The sequence below is a fragment of the Dromiciops gliroides genome, chromosome 1 (assembly GCF_019393635.1).
Source record: "Dromiciops gliroides isolate mDroGli1 chromosome 1, mDroGli1.pri, whole genome shotgun sequence".
NCBI lineage: Eukaryota > Metazoa > Chordata > Mammalia > Microbiotheria > Microbiotheriidae > Dromiciops > Dromiciops gliroides.
The window spans coordinates 132020323-132041130 of NC_057861.1; the positions used below are offsets into that span (position 1 = coordinate 132020323).

General features: G+C 35.7%; 1 protein-coding gene across 1 annotated transcript in view; it reads left to right on the forward strand.

The window, feature by feature from the left end:
- The window catches only part of ANGPT1 (angiopoietin 1), a 328587-nt gene that overhangs the window by 257764 nt on the left and 50015 nt on the right, over positions 1-20808 (forward strand). The window contains exon 7 of the mRNA XM_043979816.1: positions 9771-9937. Within this exon, the coding sequence (XP_043835751.1) occupies positions 9771-9937 (167 nt within the window). The remainder of the gene's footprint in view (positions 1-9770; positions 9938-20808) is intronic.

The window sequence follows — 20808 nt, forward strand, 5'->3', positions numbered from 1 at the left end:
GAAAAACAGCGGTAGTCACTAAGAGTGAATTAGAACTAGCCTCAAAAAAAAAAAGAATTAGCCTCATTTCCTTTTCTGACATCATTACTCAAGTGATAGATCAGTATAAGATGACAAGCTTTATTTAAACAGATATTTGACAGTATATTTGTAAATCTGTTTTGTGGTATGATAGTCCATCACATATATGTGTGTGTGTGTTGTGTGTACATTTATAATTATAAATTCGCACACATATATATCACATATATGTACATATATATACCATACACACACACACACACACATATATATATATACACACACACACATACCAACACAAATACTAAAATGCAGATGTTATGGACACAATTTCCTTTATTAAATTAAGACTTCCTTTCATTCTCTCTTTTTATACCATCTCCATCCTAAAATTATTCTTTATTCTCATAGTGACTCTAAGTTCCTTCACAGCTTAGTATACATTCATGGGCTATGTGAGGGTTGCATACTTTCATCATTAGCATAAATTTTCATTTTCTACTAAAGTAGAATTTGAAGGATGCGGAATGAGATGTGAACAGATGTTGAATGTAGATGTAGAGATGCAAATGTGAATCTGATTAGAATCACATTAGGGTGATAATATTCAACAAATGGGGGGAGTTATCATATCCCTGTAAATATTTTTCTCATTATTAAGACAAATATTTTTTAATATTTGTGATATTACAAAGCAGGGAGTTATACACTATATCATGTCACTTGTTTTGGCAAACTAGACATATAAAGAAGAGTGACATTTAAAGCATGTAATTGATCCATGTCTTTTAAGTATTTACCAAAAATCTTCATTTTTAGGAAATGATTTTTCATTATTGGAATGTTGTTTAAGTTATACTAGAATCTTAGCCTTATAAGGAGATCAACTTCTATTTGATAAGGAGTATTTTCATACCAATATTTTCTTTTAATATGCTCAAACTTGTGAAGTATTTCAGATATATGTTATTTCTTGAATGTTCAAGAAGTGTGACATTTCTGATAGCTGAGGCCATTATATCAGAAAGAAAGAAAGAAATATTATTACTATTATAAGAATTGATTGCCTTTTTTTAACTTGAATTTCTTACACTAAACATGTGGTATTTCCATGGCTTCCTTCAAAACTGATTTTTTTTCCCGAAAGAAATGTAGTAGTTTTCAATGTCAGCCTTATCAACTTCTCCTCATTGCAAAATTCATTGTCTATTCTTGAGGTTTATGGCATACATCCTTTGAGAGAATAAAAGCTCCTTGTATTTCCAGTTTGAAAAAAATGGCCACAAAGCATTTTTATGCCAATTCAGTCTGATCCAACATGCATTTATTAAGCTTCTACCACGTAGTAGGCTCTGGAGATCAAAAGACAAAATGAAAAAGAGCTCCTACCTTCAAGGCATATAACCTATAAGCAGATAATTACATACAGGAGCCAGCAGAAGAGAATATTAGCAACAAAAGCAATGAGGAAAGATTTCCTGTGAGAGAAGGTATATGAACTGAGCCTTGATGGAAGCTAGGGATTTGAAGAGGCAACTGTGAGGAGCAAGTGCATTCCAGACATGAAAGCCTGTACAAAGGCAAAGAGGTAAGTAAGAGATGCCCTGCTAAGTTCAGGGAATGGCAAACAGGCTAGTTTGGTCGAAATGAAAGATGCATGACAGGTATAAATATCTATTTGACCTGGAAAGGTGGGCTTGAACCAGATTTTGAAAGGCTTTTAATGCTGAGCTAAGGAGTTTATATTTTATCATAGATGAAATAGGGGGCAAATGGAGTTTCTTTAGCTGAGGAATGACACGATTGTGCTTTGGGAAGATGACTGTTGGCAGTTTGGGAAGTACGTTTGAAGAGGGGAGAGCCAGAAAAACTGAAAACAACTAGAAGACAGTGGTAATAGTCTGAATAAGAGATGAAAAAAGCTCCAATTACCACACTGGCTTTCAAGGAAGGTATCTGATCTAAACATTTAGATCTACAAAGATTAGGTGATAAATGAGTGTTTAATCTTTCCTCCTCTTATGTTATGTAAAGTGCTACTCTGTGGTTGTTCCTGATAATTTCAGAGTAGCAAAATTGTCTAAGACTGACTTTACTCCCCAGTAGATGGAATGTATTGTTAAGGGAAAGTGTAGTGCTTGTCAATCTTACCATTAGTATAGAAGACTGCTACACTGAATATAGTTCACATCCCACTCTGTTCCTTACAACTTTTGTGGCTTTGGACAAGTCTCTTAACCTTTGGGGTTTTTGGTTTCCTCAACTATAAAATGTGGGGATCACAGTAGATACCTTTTAATGTCCCTTAGAGCTGTAAATCTTGGATCCTCTCATAAAAGTTACACGTTCCCAGAGAAATAAACAGAGCCTACCAACACAGACACTAAAAATAGATATTCTCATTGGCATTTTAAAAGTTCTCACATTGTGAAAGGTACCACTGGAATGTGACTCATAGAGTTTAGCCTTAGCCTAGGAGACATTTTGACTAGTTTTGCTTCTACTTGGTCTCTGTCATGAGGAGATTTGAACCTCTTCAGATTCACTGAAGTCAGTACCCTGCTGATTTGCAAAGACAGGAGGTCTGTCTGGCCTGGTTGTTTTATTAATAGGAGATTGAGGAAAGGATGTGAATTTTTCTGGCCCAAAGAGTACTGATTTTGTACATTGTCCCAATAACAATTGCTAATATTAGAACTATGCCTAGCACATAGTAAAGGATTAATAAATGCTTTAGTCATCTATCTGTCTGTATATCTATCTATCTATCTATTTATCTGTAAGTCTTTCATTTTACAGTATTTCCAGTGACTATATGAGAGCACCCATCCAGAGGAGGGGGCCCACATATTGGATTAGAGACCATGCTATATAAGAAGTTCTGTTGAATGAAATAGGATACTTAGCTTGTAGAAGACAAGATCTGGCGTCAGAGAAGATGACAGATGAATGCAAATATTTGAAGGGTAGCCATGTTGAAGAGGGATTATCAGTATTCTGTTTGGCCCCAGAGGAGGGCAGAACTAGTTTCATTGGATGGAAGTTGGAGGCATATTTTGGCTTGATGCAAAGATCCACTTCCTGACTGTTTGAAAAATAGAAATCCTGGTTCCTCATTACTGGAAGTCTTGAAGCAGAGTTTGGATAACTATTCGTTTCAGGAATGTTCTAAAAGGATTTCAAGTTCAGGTAGGAGTTGGACTAGATATAACCACTGAGGTCTCTTTCCACTATGAGATTATGTGATAATCATTCTACAAAGCTCCAATTTACTGCCTGGCATTGACTTCTGTGCTGTGAAGAGGATAAGTACAAATCTAAATAACCTCTATGTTATACAGTGGTTTTTATTGACACAAAAATTTAAGCCCATGTTCTGTGTCATTAGGGTTTGTTTTGATTTTAGTTCCAGAAATTAAAGGCAGTTGCAGCTAAGCAGGGAAAGAATATTGATGAATGAGGGGAATATCAGGCAACATTTGAAGTATTTGAAATAAAAAGTTCTTTTGAGTTTTCCTTTAAATTTTCAAAGACCTATGCTGAGATACTCAGCAGTGGAAGAGGGAAGCTGCCTAATTTTACTTTATGGCCTCTGGAAAAACAAAGCTCTATAACATACTGACTTATTAGATGTTTTCTGTAGTGATTTGTCTAACAGAAGATGAACCCCATAGGATATACGAAGTATGTCTGGTTTCAATTTGTTTCGTCTATAAAAAGTCAACACTTCCTATGAGCATTATCAGGCAAAATAAATAAAGTAACAGAGATAATTGTTTTATGAACTTGGAACAACATGAAGCAAATTGGATATTCCTCCAGGTTTTGGCAAAGCCAATGAAAAGTTAATTTTTTTCTTTCTTATTAATACATTTCTTAAGTAAAAGTGGTCTCTAGAGTTTTATTGTCGATTTTAGACTGGTATTAGATTTAAGCAAAATTCCATCATTTTTATTTTGATTGTTCTAATTGGGAGTGAAATGATCTTGAATGACAATTTGCCATCTAAGATAAATGTAGTGTTTGAATCATGGTAATAAACCTTTTCATATCAGTGTTCCAGATAGCTGAACAGAGTCATTACAGTGTAATGCCATAGTATCCACAGATATTATGATAGACTGACATTTTGTCCTTTCCATACTTCCTTTGTTCCTTCTTTCTTTCTTTCTTTCTTTCCTACCTTCCTTCCTTCTTTCCTTTCTTCCCTCCCCCATCCCTCTTTCCTCCTTTCTTCCCCCTAGCATCCCTCCTTCCTTCCTTCTTTGCTTCTTTCCTTTCTTCTTTACTTCCTTCCTTGCTTCCTTTTCTTCCTCCCTCCCTCCTGCCTTCTCTAGTCTCTTTCTCTTTTTTCCTCTATATTTCTTTTTTGTTTCTTTCTTTTCTTACTCCTTTTTTTCTAAATCTCTGCTTTTTTATTTTCTTCTCACTTCTTTGTTTCTTTTTTTCTCCTCTCCTTTCTTCTATTTTCCTCTTCTCTCCATTTTTTCTCTTTTCTCTTCTCTTCTATACTCTATTGGACACAGGGCATGTGTGTAGTTCTATGCTAGGTGCCCAAGAGAGATATACTAATATGTAAATGGTGTAATTTATCTCCCTAGGGAACTTAAAACCCTGTTAAATTAATTGACACAATTACCCAAAGCAGTTAAGTGCAAAACTCAGAATCACATGCCAGAAATAATCTCATGAAAATGCATTTTTGTGTTTCTTGTGTTTTGACTGTAAGCATCAACATGCCTAACATATATGGGAGGTCAGGGGTTGGGGGAGAACCTACATAATGAAAAGCAGATCTACAGGTGTCCCTAAAATGAAATCAAAGCATAATTTTATCTGTTGACCCATAGTCAGGGAATGTGAAGGGAATCTTTGATGCATGTTTCTTGTCCGCTCACTGCACTGATTATATCATCCGGGAATATTTTCTTTCTCTCTTTTTTTCATTTGGAATAAGCTAGCACCATAAATGCAGGGTGGTTTGGAAGTTGGGGGGGGTGTTGGAGTGTAGTAGAGGGTTCTCTTTTTTCTTCCTTTTTATTGCAGATCTACTATTTCATCTATGTGTGAAAATTCTCATTATCAGATCTAGTATGGAAACTCTCATAAGTGACAGAAATAAAATAAAACTTTACTAATGCTAAAATATCGTCAGACCTACACAACAGTGGGTCTGTAACTTTGCAAGTTTTAGTCATAGAGAGTTGCTTGAGACACCAAGAGGTTAAGTGACTTTGAATATACTCAGTCTAGCCCCCAGTCAGAGACTGAATTTGAATCTAGATCCTCCTGACTCTGGGGCCAGTGTAGATTACTCCATGCTGCTTCTCAGGATCTCAGATATGGTACAGTACTCTTTCCTTAGAGCCTATACATCACTGGGAGAGGCAAGGTAGAGAGAGCTGGGAGTGTAGAGAAAAACCAACTACTTCTATTTTATATTTTACCATAAGGATACTTGAATACTTCAACAATCCTTGGTTTTGCCTTTGTATGGGGCAGCTAAGTGGTGCAGTGGATAAATTTCCAGTCCTGGACTCAGTAAGACTCATCTTCCTGAATTCAAATGTGGCCTCAGACATTTACTAGCTTTGTGACCCCTAGAGAAGTCAGGATACTAAACATAACAATATAGTAAACTAACTGTACATTATTAACATGATGATAATAGGATCATGCATTGAGACATCGAAGGGACCTTAGACAAAATCTAGTCTAACTACCTATTTCAGAGGTAAGAAATGATAAGTGAAGTTATTTATTCAAGGTCTTATCAGCAATGATGACGATAATGATGGCAATGGTGATGACAACTAATATTTATATAGCACTTTAAGATTTACAAAGGCTTCACAATATCATCTCATTTTTCCCCATATATAAGAGAAGGAAAAGAGGAGAGAGCGTAGGTCCACACACTGTGGTGTTTGAAAGGTATTATTAGTCCAGTTTTTTGATGAGGAAACTGAGTTAGTGGTTAAATGAATTGCCCAAGTTTACACAGCCAAAGAGAGTTTGAAGTCAGATTTGAACTAAGTTTTTCCTCATTCCAAGCCCAATGCTTGATGCATTTCAATGCCTCTAAGGAAGTGAGCAGCAGAAACAGCATTCGAATCCAGGACTTCAAATGCTTCATTCCACTATATGAGATCTTGCATCAAAAGAACATATTTATCTCTAACATAGGCAAGTTTTGTAAACTATTGATTATAAAATGTTTTCTGTATGTGTATATATATACTAAACGCTATATTTATATATGTAAACAATATGAATAGTTAATTATCTGATACATATACAATATCCACATTGAAGTCATTAAGATACTTTCTCTCAAATTTTTATATAAAATAAAGACCTTATATCTTTACCCCCACATCTGTGACAAACATCCATAGCCGGATTCAATCAAATAAACTCAGTAACCCTTCTTTGCCCCCATTTAAGAATTCCTGGTATATTCCATTTGAATAATGATAAATGTTAATAAGTGACTTAGAGTTCATGTAATTTATAGACTTAATTTAAAAGAACCTTTAAAAAATGAAACTATTTCTGAGTAAACCTTCTGAAAAGGTCATCTTTAATGAATCAGAAATATGAATTAGGTGAGCAGATGGTTGGGAGGAAAACTAATGAATTTACTGAACAATGTACACCATAGTAAATAAACAATGCAATAGGGAATTACTTCCTAATCTGTAGAAAGGGAGGTTTAGAATAAATGATCTCTAAATTTCCTTTGCAATGTGACATTTTATGATTCTAACCATGGCAATTTTTCATGTGAGGAAATTTCTTAATGTAGCAAAGATTTATTTTTTTTTCCATCCTTACTCCAAAATCATTGTTCCCCCATTGCTGAATTAGACTATTAATGGGTTCCCACCCTGGCTTATCTTTGAACATCCTCTTTGACTCAATGTAGACAAATGTTCAAGGTCCAACAATGCAGCAGGTGTGGAATTATGTGTCTTCCGTCAGCCTGGGAGGTTTCGGGTGGGAGGGGGTGGAAAAAGATAGTTGCAATAGAATTTGGCCTCTAAAAAGTGAATGTCATCGCTATTCATTCAGCTTCTTTAACCTTTTATATTTAGTCAGAAAGGCAGACTGCTTAGGAAGAGATATTCATCTCAATTCAAGGGGAGGGCACATCCTTGCATGCAGAAATGTGGATGAAATCTCAGTGAAGAATGACACTAATGTTATTCCATTTCCGTGGCTTCCTGGAGACCACTGCCTTTTTCCCTTGGGAAGGCCAAAGACTTTATTGACACAGGGCTTTCAACAGCATGGAAATGTATGACCTAATACTTAACACTTCATCATTCTTTGCTTTGGATAAGCAGACATATTCTCACATTTAGTATCTCTCTAAATCTGGCTTAGCTGACTAAAGAAAAGAGGGCAGGGTGAGATGACAGGACTAAGAATAAGGATAGACCAAGTTTGTATTCCTTCTCTGTCTTTGTGCAGTATACTTAGAGATGACCAGACTCATTTTCTTCCTTAGCACATGGGGACCCAAGCATCATAAGGGTTTTGTATCTCTCAGCATCTTCTGCTCTCTGATGTTAGAGAGTATAGATGGTAGGATTACACTATATGTCTGATTGTGGGTTAAGGTCTTTGCTACCATACAATCTAATGCACAATATGTTTTAGGATATAGCAGAAAGAATCGGGGAAGGAGTCATTTACCAAATAGTGATGATTCTATTTTCTATTTTCTTTGCTGCAGGGAGCTATTCGGGGGGAAATTTATGAATTCTTGGAACTAAGTGAGAAAGTCAAATAAATTTGTCCTTACATTTATCATTAATGTGTATATATACATATTAATAATAACATTAACATAATAATTTTCCTACTTTCCACGTTAGGGAGAAAGATCACAAGAAAGTAAGTTTGTTTAGATATTGAATAAAAAAATATCAATTCCATAAGTCCATCCTGGGATCTCCAGATTTGGCTTAAATCTGCTCTACCTTCTACATCTGTACCTACAATACTACACAATGAAAATCTATGTGCAGCAGGATTTGCATGTGTCTTGAGTTTGACGGCATAATTTCAGAGGCTGGAGAGATGATCAATCTCTTGTTTATTCCTCAGTATTTAGTAGGGCATGTTCTGTAAATAAATGAATACATTCAAAGTGTTAACACCATGTTCTCAAAATGTGAAAAAAACAGAGCCCAGTATTTAATTTGCAGTTTCAAATTGGAGCTTATCATTGATGAAGAAGGCTATAAGAATGTGCATTGTTCTTCCTTAACTTCTGCTAGGTCTTCATGTGTCTTCACTTCCCACATCTTTTGAGGAACAGGCAGCAATAAAACTTCAGCAGCAGTGATCATTTTCAGAGTACAATTTGAGAGTGTTGTTTTCTCCTTATACAAAGAAAATGGCTCTTTTTTGTTGTCCTTTATCAATAAATTCTTTGCTTTTAATCTGTCCCTGAAGGTTATGAAAGTGCTGATTGGCTAGAATATAGTCGGCTGAGCTTGTGGACAGTCTTCTGAAATCATGATTGCTCTTTTGGGGCAACTTAGTCTCAGCACACATTAAAGAATATTAGTTGTTTTAGACATATATTGCAGTTAAGTAGGCAGCTAGATAGTACAGTGGCTGAGTGCTGGACCTGAGTTCTAATCCAACCTTAGCCACTAGCTGTGTGACCCTGGGCAGGTCACTTAACCACTGCCTGCCTCAGTATCCTCATCAGTAAAATGGAATAATAATAGTACCTACCTTGCAGCATTGTTGTGAGGATTAAATGAGATAATTGCAAAGTACTTCATAAATTCTAATGCACTATGTAAATATCAGTTATTATTGCAGTTATCTGGATGGGAGACCTTTACTGGGCAGTTTCTCATAATTAGTTGAAGGATAGTAAGTAACCTTGGGAAGTGAATGTTATCTCAGGGTAGGCAACTTCTCCATTGCAGATACTAATAACTCTTGAAACTGCTGTCATACTGCAGGGAAGGGAAGGGAAGTTCAGTAAGGCTTCTTTGCAAAATTTAAACCTTTACTTTGGAAAGGGGTGGAAATCTATTGGATTTTTAACAAAGTATGTAGTTTAAAGATACTTCAAAGAAAATGGGTAACAACATGCAAGCAAAAATGGATACAATAAACCACAGGTAATAAAACATTTCTTTTACTAAGAAAAAAATTTCCCCAAATGATGGTTGTTCTGGTTATTTCAGTATAAAATAGATAACACAGGGGCCCAGTCCCACACAGAAGGCTTGGTTCATCAGCAAGCCCTTCTTCTGCAGACAGAAATCCATTTAGAAGTGATAATTCAAGTTGGGAGGTGGGATACAACACAAAGTTATCACTAAGAAAAAAGCCACCCATAATAGCATGAAGTCTCACCAGATAATAATTCATCAAAGAAAGAATAAAATATGCCCAATCCATTTTACTTGCTGAGAGAACAATATGAAATGATACATTTTAGAGATTCTCAGCAAAGGTTGAAATAAGGTTTTCTGATGAAACATCAGTGTTATTAGAGTACCCCATATTACAGGATTCCACGTAAATGAAGCTTATTATTAATATTGCACATATGTCTGGATGGAAGGGAGAACAGCAGAAGCACACTAAAAGAATTAAGGAGACAGTTGATTTTTTTTATTATACATACTTTTTTAATTATAGAAAAAAATCTGTAAGAGTCAAATTGAAAGAGCCTCACTCTAATACCATCATTTCATCCACATTTTTTCCAGGGTTTTGGTAATCCATCTGGTGAATACTGGCTGGGAAATGAGTTTATCTTTGCAATTACCAGTCAGAGGCAATATTCTCTAAGAATTGAGTTAATGGACTGGGAAGGAAACCGGGCATATTCACTGTATGACAGATTTCACATAGGAAATGAAAAGCAAAATTATAGGTAAGTACTTAGTCTGTTACATTGCTTTTATTGAGCCGATTATAAGTTCTTATTGTAAATGCAGAATTTGTACTGAAAACCATAAAGTGTTACACAAATTTAAGTTATGTCTCATCCTCCTAAGTAGATTTTAATCTCCCAAAGGCAAAGAGGGTGTCTCATTTTTTCCTGTATGTCTCACAATAGCAAAGAGCTCTGAACAAAGTAGCTGCCTAACATATGTTTTCTGAGTACTATTTGGGGAAAAATAAAAATTAATGAAAAAGAAGAAATTTCAAAAATATGTCCTCAAATGAAAATCTGAAATTATGAAGTGATGCAAACCACAAAGTGGAAATTCCTATAGAACTCCCTCTCCCTAAAATCTTACAATAATGACAGTAGCTATGAACAGATGAATTCCACATAAGATTGTGAATCTAGCAAGTATAATATTCAAGGGATCTGGTTCATCCTTGCTTAGAAAAATTATAAGCAAAGAAATCATTAATACTCAGTGATATGAGAGAAATTACTTTCTTCTTTTTTTAATAAAAAAACTGTCTTCATCCCTTTGGGGTTATTCCTTTCTTCTATGAATTGCTGTTCTGATGGGTTGGAAATGAGGAAAAACATTTCAGATTTGTGTTGTTAAAATGGAAGCCTCCATACTGTTTAAGAAAGTTTACATATAGAAATCTAAAAATTAAACCAAACAATGGAAATGGAATGTCTAAATAATAAAAACTATCATATATATTATGTATAATATATCAAACTTTGAAAACCTTAAAGTACTATATATAGTACTTTATATATGCTTTATATATATACTTTATATATACTTATATTTTATATATGCATATATACTTATACTTATATGTTGATTTATACATACATATTTTATGTGTGTATGTATGTGTATAAAACTTTAAGATTTGCAAAGTGCTTTACAAAATGTATTTCATTTGATCCTTGCAACAACCCTGTGAGAGAGGTGGAATTGTTATATTCATTTTACAGAAGCAAAAACTGAGGCAAAGATTAATTCATTTACCCAGGGTCACACAGCTAGTAAATGTCAGAATCTGGAATTGAACTCTGGTCTTCCTGAGTCTAGGCACAGGGCTAATCCATTATTCTACTTGTTCGATCATTTCAGTCATGTCTTACTCTTCATGACCTTATTTGGAGTTTTCTTGGAAAAAATGCTAGAGTGCTTTTTCATCTCCTTCTCTATATCATTTTACAGATAAGTAAACTAAGACAAAGAGAGCCGCATGTCTTGCTTAGGGTAACACAGCTAGTTAAGTTTCTGAGGTTATATTTGAACTCAGGTCTTCCTGACTCCAGACCTGGTACTTTATCTACTGTGCTACCTAGGTGCCTGTAAAATACATCATTTCCAATGGGGGAAAACAATTAGTTTTGAAACATAGATTAATATATTGTCAAATAATTATATAATCGAAAGAATGCTGGATTTGGAATCAAAAGACCTGGGTTCAAATCTCAATTCTGTCACTCACTACCCATGTAACCCTGGGGCAGTTATTTAAACTCTCTGGTCCTCAATTTTCTCATCTGTAAAATGAGAAGACTAGACTACCTCTAAGATCCCTTCCAGCTCTTTGACTATGAGTTTCTATTTGACTATGAGGTCCTTGAGAGGAGAGACTATCTCTTGACTTTCTTTCTATCCCTAGTACTTAACACAGTACCTGGCACATAGTAGGTCCTTAATGACTGATCCTTTGAACTTACAAATGACTCTTCCAAAATACTCTATCCAAGCACTGTTTTGAACAATATACTCCATAGAGGGGTTTTGTTTGTTTGTTTTTTATAAACATTGCACTTTATTAGCAGTTTGGAGATTAGAGTTTTCTTCTTAACTAACTAGATTACAAACTGTTGCTGACAATGTGGTGTCTATTTTCAGTATTTCCCTTTCCCTTCCAAACTAATAATGAATCTCAAAGTTAAGAAGGCAGCATGGTGTGGTAGAAGTAACGTGGAGCTAGATGTCAGGGCATCTCAAGCTTAGTTCTGGCTCTGTTAATTAACAGACTGGGTGATTTCTTCCTTAGCCACATTACCTCAGCTCTCAGAATCTCAGTGAAGGAATTGGATTGGCTGTCCACTAAAGTCCCTTTTGGTGCGAGTCTTGAGATAAAGCTGCAGAGCCCTTACAGTAAACTCTACCCAGTCATTATGGGAATATAATATTCACATACTACAAAGGGTTTACTCACTGATTCAAGGAAAATAGAATAACAGCTTGTAAAGTACAACTAAAATCTTGTAATATTTTTTTTTTCCAGCCAATGTAGACATAACTTCATGGTTCATTTGTTTCTGGTGCTTACTTGGCTTTTGAAGCTCTACTACTCTTTGGGGGCTATCAATGCAACTTTTTCATAGGGAAAACTTTCATTTTGTTTCAGTGCATTACTTATGGGATTAGGCCTTTAGAGGACAAAATTATCGTTTTCATAACAACTAGTGATGATATCATCACAACAGAAGATTATAGCCTGGAAGGAGGAATAGATCCAAGGAACAGATGACATCATAGAGTGGTGGAAGCTCTTTTGTTATATTCTTAGTGGGAGGGAGGGGAGAGAGACAGATGGAGAGAGAGACAGAGACAGAGAGACACACACACAGAGAGAACAAGAACCCAAGAATGAGAAATGTACACTGTTCTCTTTGAGTATAAGGGAATTTCCTAAGAAGACCAATTTTACAGAGAATTTTACAAGAGCAAAACCAAAATACTCCAGTTTAAAACATGTGGAGTAAAATACACTCAGGGGTCAATGTTTTGAATGAAAATTTGAAACTAAACCCAATAAAACTCAGCTAATTTGAGAAGTCTAACAACAGGACCAGCAAATATTGGACATTTTTTCAAGGCTTTCCCCAAATTAAAGAAAACTACTAATTCACATCAAAGATAGGCTTTTGGGTAAGTTAAAACACCCACATACTTTATTATAAAATGCATATACTTTTCCCTCCGGTCTAGGATGCGTTTTAGTTATTTAACAACATATTAATCTGTTTTTTAAATTAATTGGCCTTTTGAATAAACAATTCAGAATCTTATACGATTTTATACAATACAATTCTATACAATTTCATAATTGATTAGTTTTATTTTTTAAATTTTTGTATAATCATTCTTGTTTTATTTTTTATTATTTGGTTGGGCAATGGGGGTTAAATGACTTGCCCAGGGTCAAACAGCTGTTAAGTGTCAAGTGTCTGAGGTCAGATTTGAACTCAGGTCCTCCTGACTCCAAGGCCGGTGCTCTATCCACTGTGCCACCTAGCTGCCCCGCCCCAATACATTTTTAAGAATGATTACACAGGGGCAGCTAGGTGGCATAGTGGATAGAGCACCAGGCCTAGATTCAAGAGGACCTGAGTTCAAATCTGGCCTCAGACACTTGACACTTAACAGCTGTATGACCCTGGGCAAGTCACTTAACCCCCATTGCCCAACAAAAGAAAGAAAGAAAGAAAGAAACAAAGAAACAAAGAAAATGTATGGAAGCTACTCTTTTTAACCAAACCACTGTGAAATAAATGTATTACAGGGGCAGCTAGGTGGCACAATGGATAGAGCACCCGCCCTGGAGTCAGGAGGACCTGAGGTCAAATCCGGCCTCAGACATTTGACACTTATAGTAAATGTCAAGTGTCTGAGACTGGATTTGGACTCAGGTCCTCCTAAATCTAGGGCTGGTGCTTTATCCACTGCCCTGATATTACACCTGTAAATCCCTTTATATGTATATTTCAGAGAAAGAATGGATCAAAGAAATTATTCTAGTGCAGCCACTCATGCTCCAAGTTTATCCAGGATGAAATTCAAGCCCATAGAGATCAAGTGACAATCTTGAGGTGAAATAGTTAATAAACAATGAATTCAAGATTTTAACTTAGGCCCTCACTTTGAAATAAATCATTTTCCAACCATATTCTCCTGCCTCATGTTATACCTACTTGGTTTCAGAACTACCTCCTACCTCTGAGACCACCCACCTCTCTCTTTCCACTATACCAGGTATGGTTAATATAGCTTTTGTCTCTGAGCAATCTCCTATCAGCAAGGCTGAGTAGGTGTTATCTGCTTGTTTAGGCAGAAGCATCATTTCAAGATTTAATTGGTAAGGGGTTAGAATGGATGAAGATTTTGTAGTTTCATTAGAATTTAAGTAACATATATGTGTATATATGCATGTGCATATATGAGTGTGTGTATGTGTGTATATACATACACAATACATATATACATGTATTCCTAAGGTGTTACAAAGTACATTATATCTATTGTTCCATTTAATCTTCACAATAACCCTGTGAGGTATGTGTTATTGCTGCCCACATTTTACACATGAGGGAACTGAGGCTCAGAGAGCTTAAATGACATGCACAGTCATGAAGGCAGAGTGTCAGGGGAAGGATTCAAACCCTAATCTTTTTAGCTTTAAGCCCAGCAATAAACCAATCGCATTATACTGAAGAAAGCAAATATGATTAAATTTTGATTTCCCATGCCCAAGTTATATATTTATAAATCTAAGATGTCTCTCTCCTTTTGCTCTTGCCCCTTTTGTCCTCTTTGGAGTCTTATTTGTAAAATGTCATTAAATGAAATTGAAAACTAAAGATATGTTCTTTGTTTCACACTTGTTTTTGGTATTAATACTATTGCCCTGTTTTTATACTAAAGTAATGAATGTTCTAAAACCTTGGTGTACCTTTTACCAAAATGAGATTGATTTTATCTCTAACCATTCAACCATAATCTCATTTAATTGGGATGAAAGCTAATTGATAGTTTTACATGGTTCACTGACTCCTTCTTCACAGGTAGTGAAAGTGGAGATAGATTCACTTCAATTATAGTGAAAAGAGGTCTGGAGCTATGATATGATGGAGCCAGCTCAAACTGGCAGTTAAATTTCAATGTGAGCACTGACACCTTGGAAATCAGCAAATGCTACAAATCATGACTTGATTTATTGTTGTTGTTTTTTAATTGTGTAGATCTAGGAAGTGATGGGGGAAATGTTAGTAATGTAAATTAAACTTTAAAATGTGTCATGAGTACTTTTTGTTCCAGAGAGCCGGGTGTTAAATATTTGCCAGCACACCCCAGATTGAAGGCAGGCAATCTGCATTCGAATTAGAGTTCTTGTTATTGACTATGTGATTTTAGGCAAGTTATTCAATGTCATTGCAATTCAGGTTCCTCATCTTTAGAATGATAGTTTGGTCACATGGTCTGGATAATTACTTGAAACTCTAAATAATGAATGATTCCTTTCTCTGTGTGTATGTGTGTGTGTATATACACATGCATGTGTATAAGTGTATATATTTACACGTGTATATATGTACACATATGTACATATATTTATAGGTATATATGTATTGTGTACATATGTATGCGTGTCTATATTTACACATGTATATATGTACATACATGTGTATGTATTTATAGGTATATATGTGTATGTGTATACATATGTATACATACACATATATCAGTCTAACACCTGTTTGAAATATCCATGTTAGTTGGGTCTGCATTGAAATGGCTTTGCTATGCACTCTAGATTCATACAAACCTGGTGTACCTTCTGAAAATCAAATAAGTTCTGCAGATGATGATATGAGTAGTTTACAAGGGACAAGTGTTTTGAAACATTTGCCTCAAAAACCTTTAACCCTATTTTTATTGACTCTAGAAGGTGAATGATTAGCTAGGTGGAAATCTGGCTCCTTTACAAACATTGATTAGAAAAAACCACTCTAGAAGACTGAAATAAAATTTATGAAATGCAAGTTCATGGTCTGGGGAAGGCTGGAAACAATTTGGGGATTAACCATCTAGGGTCCACATGACAGTATTATGAAGCACCACGTTATAGTAGAAATTTCATTGATCTCTACTAGCAATCAGGAGATCTGAGAACTAGTATTAACTTTACTACTAATTTGCTTTGTGACCTTGAACAAATGAATTAACCTCTTTTGGCCTCAGTTTCCTCGTCTGAAACATGAAGGTATTGGTCTAAATGAATTGCGATCTCTTCTAACTTGAACATTCCATGATTTTTTAAATTTTGTGTGTTATAGAACCAGATGAACCTGTATTTGTTGACTATAATCCCCACCCCCTAGCTATCCACCTAAAATAGAGATATACCTTTTTGTATGCTTGACAAAGTTTATTTCATATCTTTCACTATAACACTTTTCATTTTTTCTGATCTTCTGGGTCTCATGGTTCTGGCTGGAACCAGTAACAGAGGTGTTGAAATGATGGAAGAAAAGTTTTTTTGTTTTTTTTCCTAAGCTCCTGGCTTCATCAGGTTGGGGAAAAAAAAGGTATGTGATTAGGGACTTTCATGGCTATTTCTATTCCCCTGAGATTTTCTAGCCTAAGTTGCCCAAGGATTGTGAGGAGTTTGGGCTGTTGTCAACTAATACTTCCAGCTTAGGGGAGCTCATTTTTACTTACTTGAATTTTGATCCAGTTGTTGTTAATTCCTGTGACTTGCAAATTTTTTCATAAGCAATAAAATATGGTTTAAGCCACTTGAGTAGAATAAAATTTCCAGGAGAAAAAATAAGATGTATTGAGGAGATACTCTTTTCCTAACCCTTTGGAAGAATAGATGGTGGTAGAGACAGAAACATTCTGTACTTTCCAAAAAAAAATCTTTTAAAAAATCAATTTAGGGAAAGCTAGGTGGCACAGTGAATAGAGCACTGGCCCTGAGTTAAAATCTGACCTCAGACACTTAACACTTACTAGCTGTGTGACCTTGGGAAAGTCACTTAACCCCAATTGTCTCATAAAAAAAATCAATTTAACTGATATCTTTGTCATTGCCTCAATTTCCCCTTTATTCTTTTTTGTTTGTTTGGGGTTTTTTGTTGGTTTTTTTTGTGTGTGGGGGGGCAATGAGGGTTAAGTGACTTGCCCACGGTCATACAGCTAGTAAGTGTCAAGTGTCTGAGGCCAGATTTGAACTCAGGTACTCCTGAATTCAGGGCCGGGTGCTTTATCTACTGTGCCACCTAGCTGCCCCTCTCCCCTTTATTCTTTATCCTCCTCTCAGAAAATTCTCCTTAGTAACAATTTTAAAAGAAAAGTATAAGATAAAAGATAAAAGCATTAATAAAACTGATCAATATACTAAAAAACCAGACAATATAGATAGTGTTTTATATTGGGCACACAGAATTTCTAAGTATTACCAAAAATATCTGTAGAAATCTGTAGGGAATTAGTAAATTTATTTAGGAGTAGAAATGGAAAAAAAAATCTGATGGCCTTGAATAACCTGTTAGGTCTTAGTTGAAAATGGGTTTCATAGACTCTCTTTTTCACTGCTGGACAGTATGGGTATCCCACCCATTGTGCTTAAGTGGTATAAGAATTTGCTGTATTAGCGATAATTTAGAAGGTTCATTTTCCTAAAACTACTAAACTGTGGTGCTTTTTAGTCCAGCAAACTACCCCTATCTCTTTAAGAGAGAAATCCCTGATCTCTTTAGTTGCTTTGCTACATTAAAGTGCATGGCTCTTCTGATCTTCAGCAATAGAGTAAAGCTGAAGAATGTCAACATAGTCTCTAGGGCTGGCTTTAGGAGAGAAGCCCAATTTGGCATTTAGTTGAAGAGGGGGAAGAGGGAGGGAGGGAGGGAAGGACAGAGAGAGAGAGAGAGAGAGAGAGAGAGAGAGAGAGAGAGAGAGAGAGAGAGAGAGAGAGAGAGAGATTGAATCAATTGACCATAAACATTTATTAAGTCCCCACTATGTGTTGGGCACCTAGGCAACACAGTGGAGAGAGTGCCAAGCCTGGAGTCAGCAAAACCTGAACTCAAATTTGGCCTTACTTAACAGCTGGTGACCCTGAGCAAGTCACTTAACCCCCTTTGCCTCAGTTTCTCCAAATGTAAAATGAGCTGGAGAAAGGAATGGCTAACCATTCAAATATCTTGGCCAAGAAAACCCCAAATGGGGTCATGAAGAGTTGGACATGACTAAAATGACTGAACAACAATAATATATGTCAGGCACTATTAAATACAGATGGCTACAGATAAGAAAAAGAAAGATAGTCTTTGCCTTACAACCCAATGGAGGAAAACAATATACAAAAGGAAGTTGAAAGAAGGTAGTATCTAAAGGCCAAAGGGTACCCAGTGCAGGGGCATGTTGTTCATGGAGTCAAATCCAAGCAGAGCAACTGACTGGAAATGTTAGCTGCAAAATTCTGAGGCATCTATAATGGGAGGTTTTAGTGGTAATTCATTGCTCTGCCTTCCAACCCTCCAGTGAGAGGGATGAAAAGGCAACTGAGAGTGCTAAGCAGGTGTTGAGTATCAAGGCTAAATCAATCTCTATGAAGATGAGATTTCAGGTGATGTATTTATCCTGATGGAGGCAATATGGTTACGGTATCAAACCAAGCAGAGCAGCTGATAGGAAGTGAAGAGATAGATGATAGATTAGATAGATAGATAGATAGATAGATAGATAGATAGATAGATAGATAGATAGATAGATAGATAGATAGATAGATAGATAGATAGATAGATAGATAGATAGATAGATAGATAGATAGATAGATAGGTTCTGTATAGATTATCCATCTAACCATATGTAACAACTTAAACAAGTCATTTTTTTGCCCACTCAGTTTTCCCTGTGATAGATTAAGCCAAACTCTTCATGGTATCATTGGGCTCCCAATCACCCAGGCTCTCAAATTAGATATTATTCTCTACTCCTCAATCTCTTTCAACCCCCACCCCAATATCTAATCTGTTGCGACCTCCTGTTGATTTTACCTTCATATCATGTCTTGAATATTCCACTTTTTCTTTTCTGAAATTGTGACCATACCAGTGCCTCATCATCTTTATTATTATGGTAGCCTGCTGGTTTGTGTCTCTGTCTGAAGTCTGTCTACACTCTAGTCCATTCATCTATTAATTTTTCTAAAACCCAGGTCTTGTCATGTCACTTCAGTATTCGATAAACTTCACTAGCTCACTATCAGCTACAGAATCCAAATATAAAATCATCTGGTCTTTACATCTCTTCAAAATCTGCCCCTTCCTCAACCTTTAAAGTCTTAAACTTTTTTTATCCTCCAATACGCTGCAATCTATTGACACTGACATCCTTGCTGTTCCACACACAAGACCCCACATCTTCCAATTCTAGTCACCCCTGTCCCTCCCCACCCATGCCTGAAATTCTTTCCATTCTCATCTCTTCTTCTTGGCCTCACACTTATGTCTTTTATGTACATTTGGACTAGCCCAGCTGTTATTTTCCTTAATGTGTGTATACCTCTTTTATCAGTACATCTAGCACTTTGATATCCAAGTGTGGTGACTCCATCGTCCTTAGTGGTGAAAAGCATTATAAATATATATTTAGATTTTTTTTCATCTCTTTGCTGTCCTCCTTTCAGTTTCATCTTAAAATACTCCAGGGTGGTTTTGCTTAGATCTGGTGCTAAGGCTTTCTTCTATATGGCTTTACCTTCCAATCAAATAATTAACTAATTAGCACTTATTAAATTTCTACTATGTTCCAGACACAATGATAACCACAAGGGATATGAAAAGAGGCAAAAGATAACCCGACTTCAAGGAATTCACAGTCTAATGGGGGAGACAATATGCAAACAACTATTTGCAAACATAGATACATGAGAAATAGATGAGAGGGAGATAATAGATGATAGATGATGGATGATAATCCACAGAGGAAAGACATTGGCATTAGGGAGATTGGGAAAGTATTCTTGCAAATAACCACAATTGTTTTATGAAATGATACTGCTCATAGTCTCCTGTCTTCCTTCTCTGAAAGATTTTGTAAATAAGTTTATATTATAAACCTTTGTTGCTTTTGGCTGTCATATCTCTTTGCTTGGCAGGTATATTAAGAAATTACTGACTAAGGCTTTTTTAAGGCTTGTTTGGTTTCATCACTATGACGATTGATATGTTTTAACCTTTTATATATGAAAGTGTTATAACCAGTGTCTATATCCTTTTATTCATACATAACCAACTTTTCATGCTGTAGATAACAAAGACAAAAAATGAATCAATTTTTGTCCTCAAATACCTTATAACATTTTACTGAGGGGATACAAGATATACACAAGGAAATAAATGTACAGTATATACAAAGTAATGCATATTAATTTTAAGAGAGAGAATGTCTTAGGACCTGTGTCATTTCTTTAACATTGGGGCAGCTAGACTGTATCTGGATAACTCACCACTATGGTATATTATATAAATCTCTCCAATTGTAAAAGAAAACCATCTCCCATTCCCCTCTCAAATTCTCAAAACCATAAGTGTTAGACATCACTTTCCATGGTCTCATTAAAAACTATATTCTTATGAAAGAAAATATCTATGCTTTATTTAATCCATCCCATAATGTGCTCAGTATTTTTCAACCACATGCTCACCACCTTCATTCACCCTATTTTCTTTCAAAAGATGAGGATGTAAGAATATTATCCATGATTTGTTAAAAATAACATTTTTCCAATTATATGTAAAGATAGTTTTCAACATTCATTTTTTTTTTTGCAGGGCAATGAGGGTTAAGTGACTTGCCCAGGGTCACACAGCTAATAAGTGTCAAGTGTCTGAGATCAAATTTGAACTCAGGTCCTCCTGAATCCAGGGCTTGTGCTTTGTCCACTGTGCCACCTAGCTACACCTTAAAATTCATTTTTGTAAGATTTTGAGTTCCAAATTTTTCTCCCTCCCCCCTCCCAAAGCCAGAAAGCAATCTGATATAGGTTATATATTACAATCAT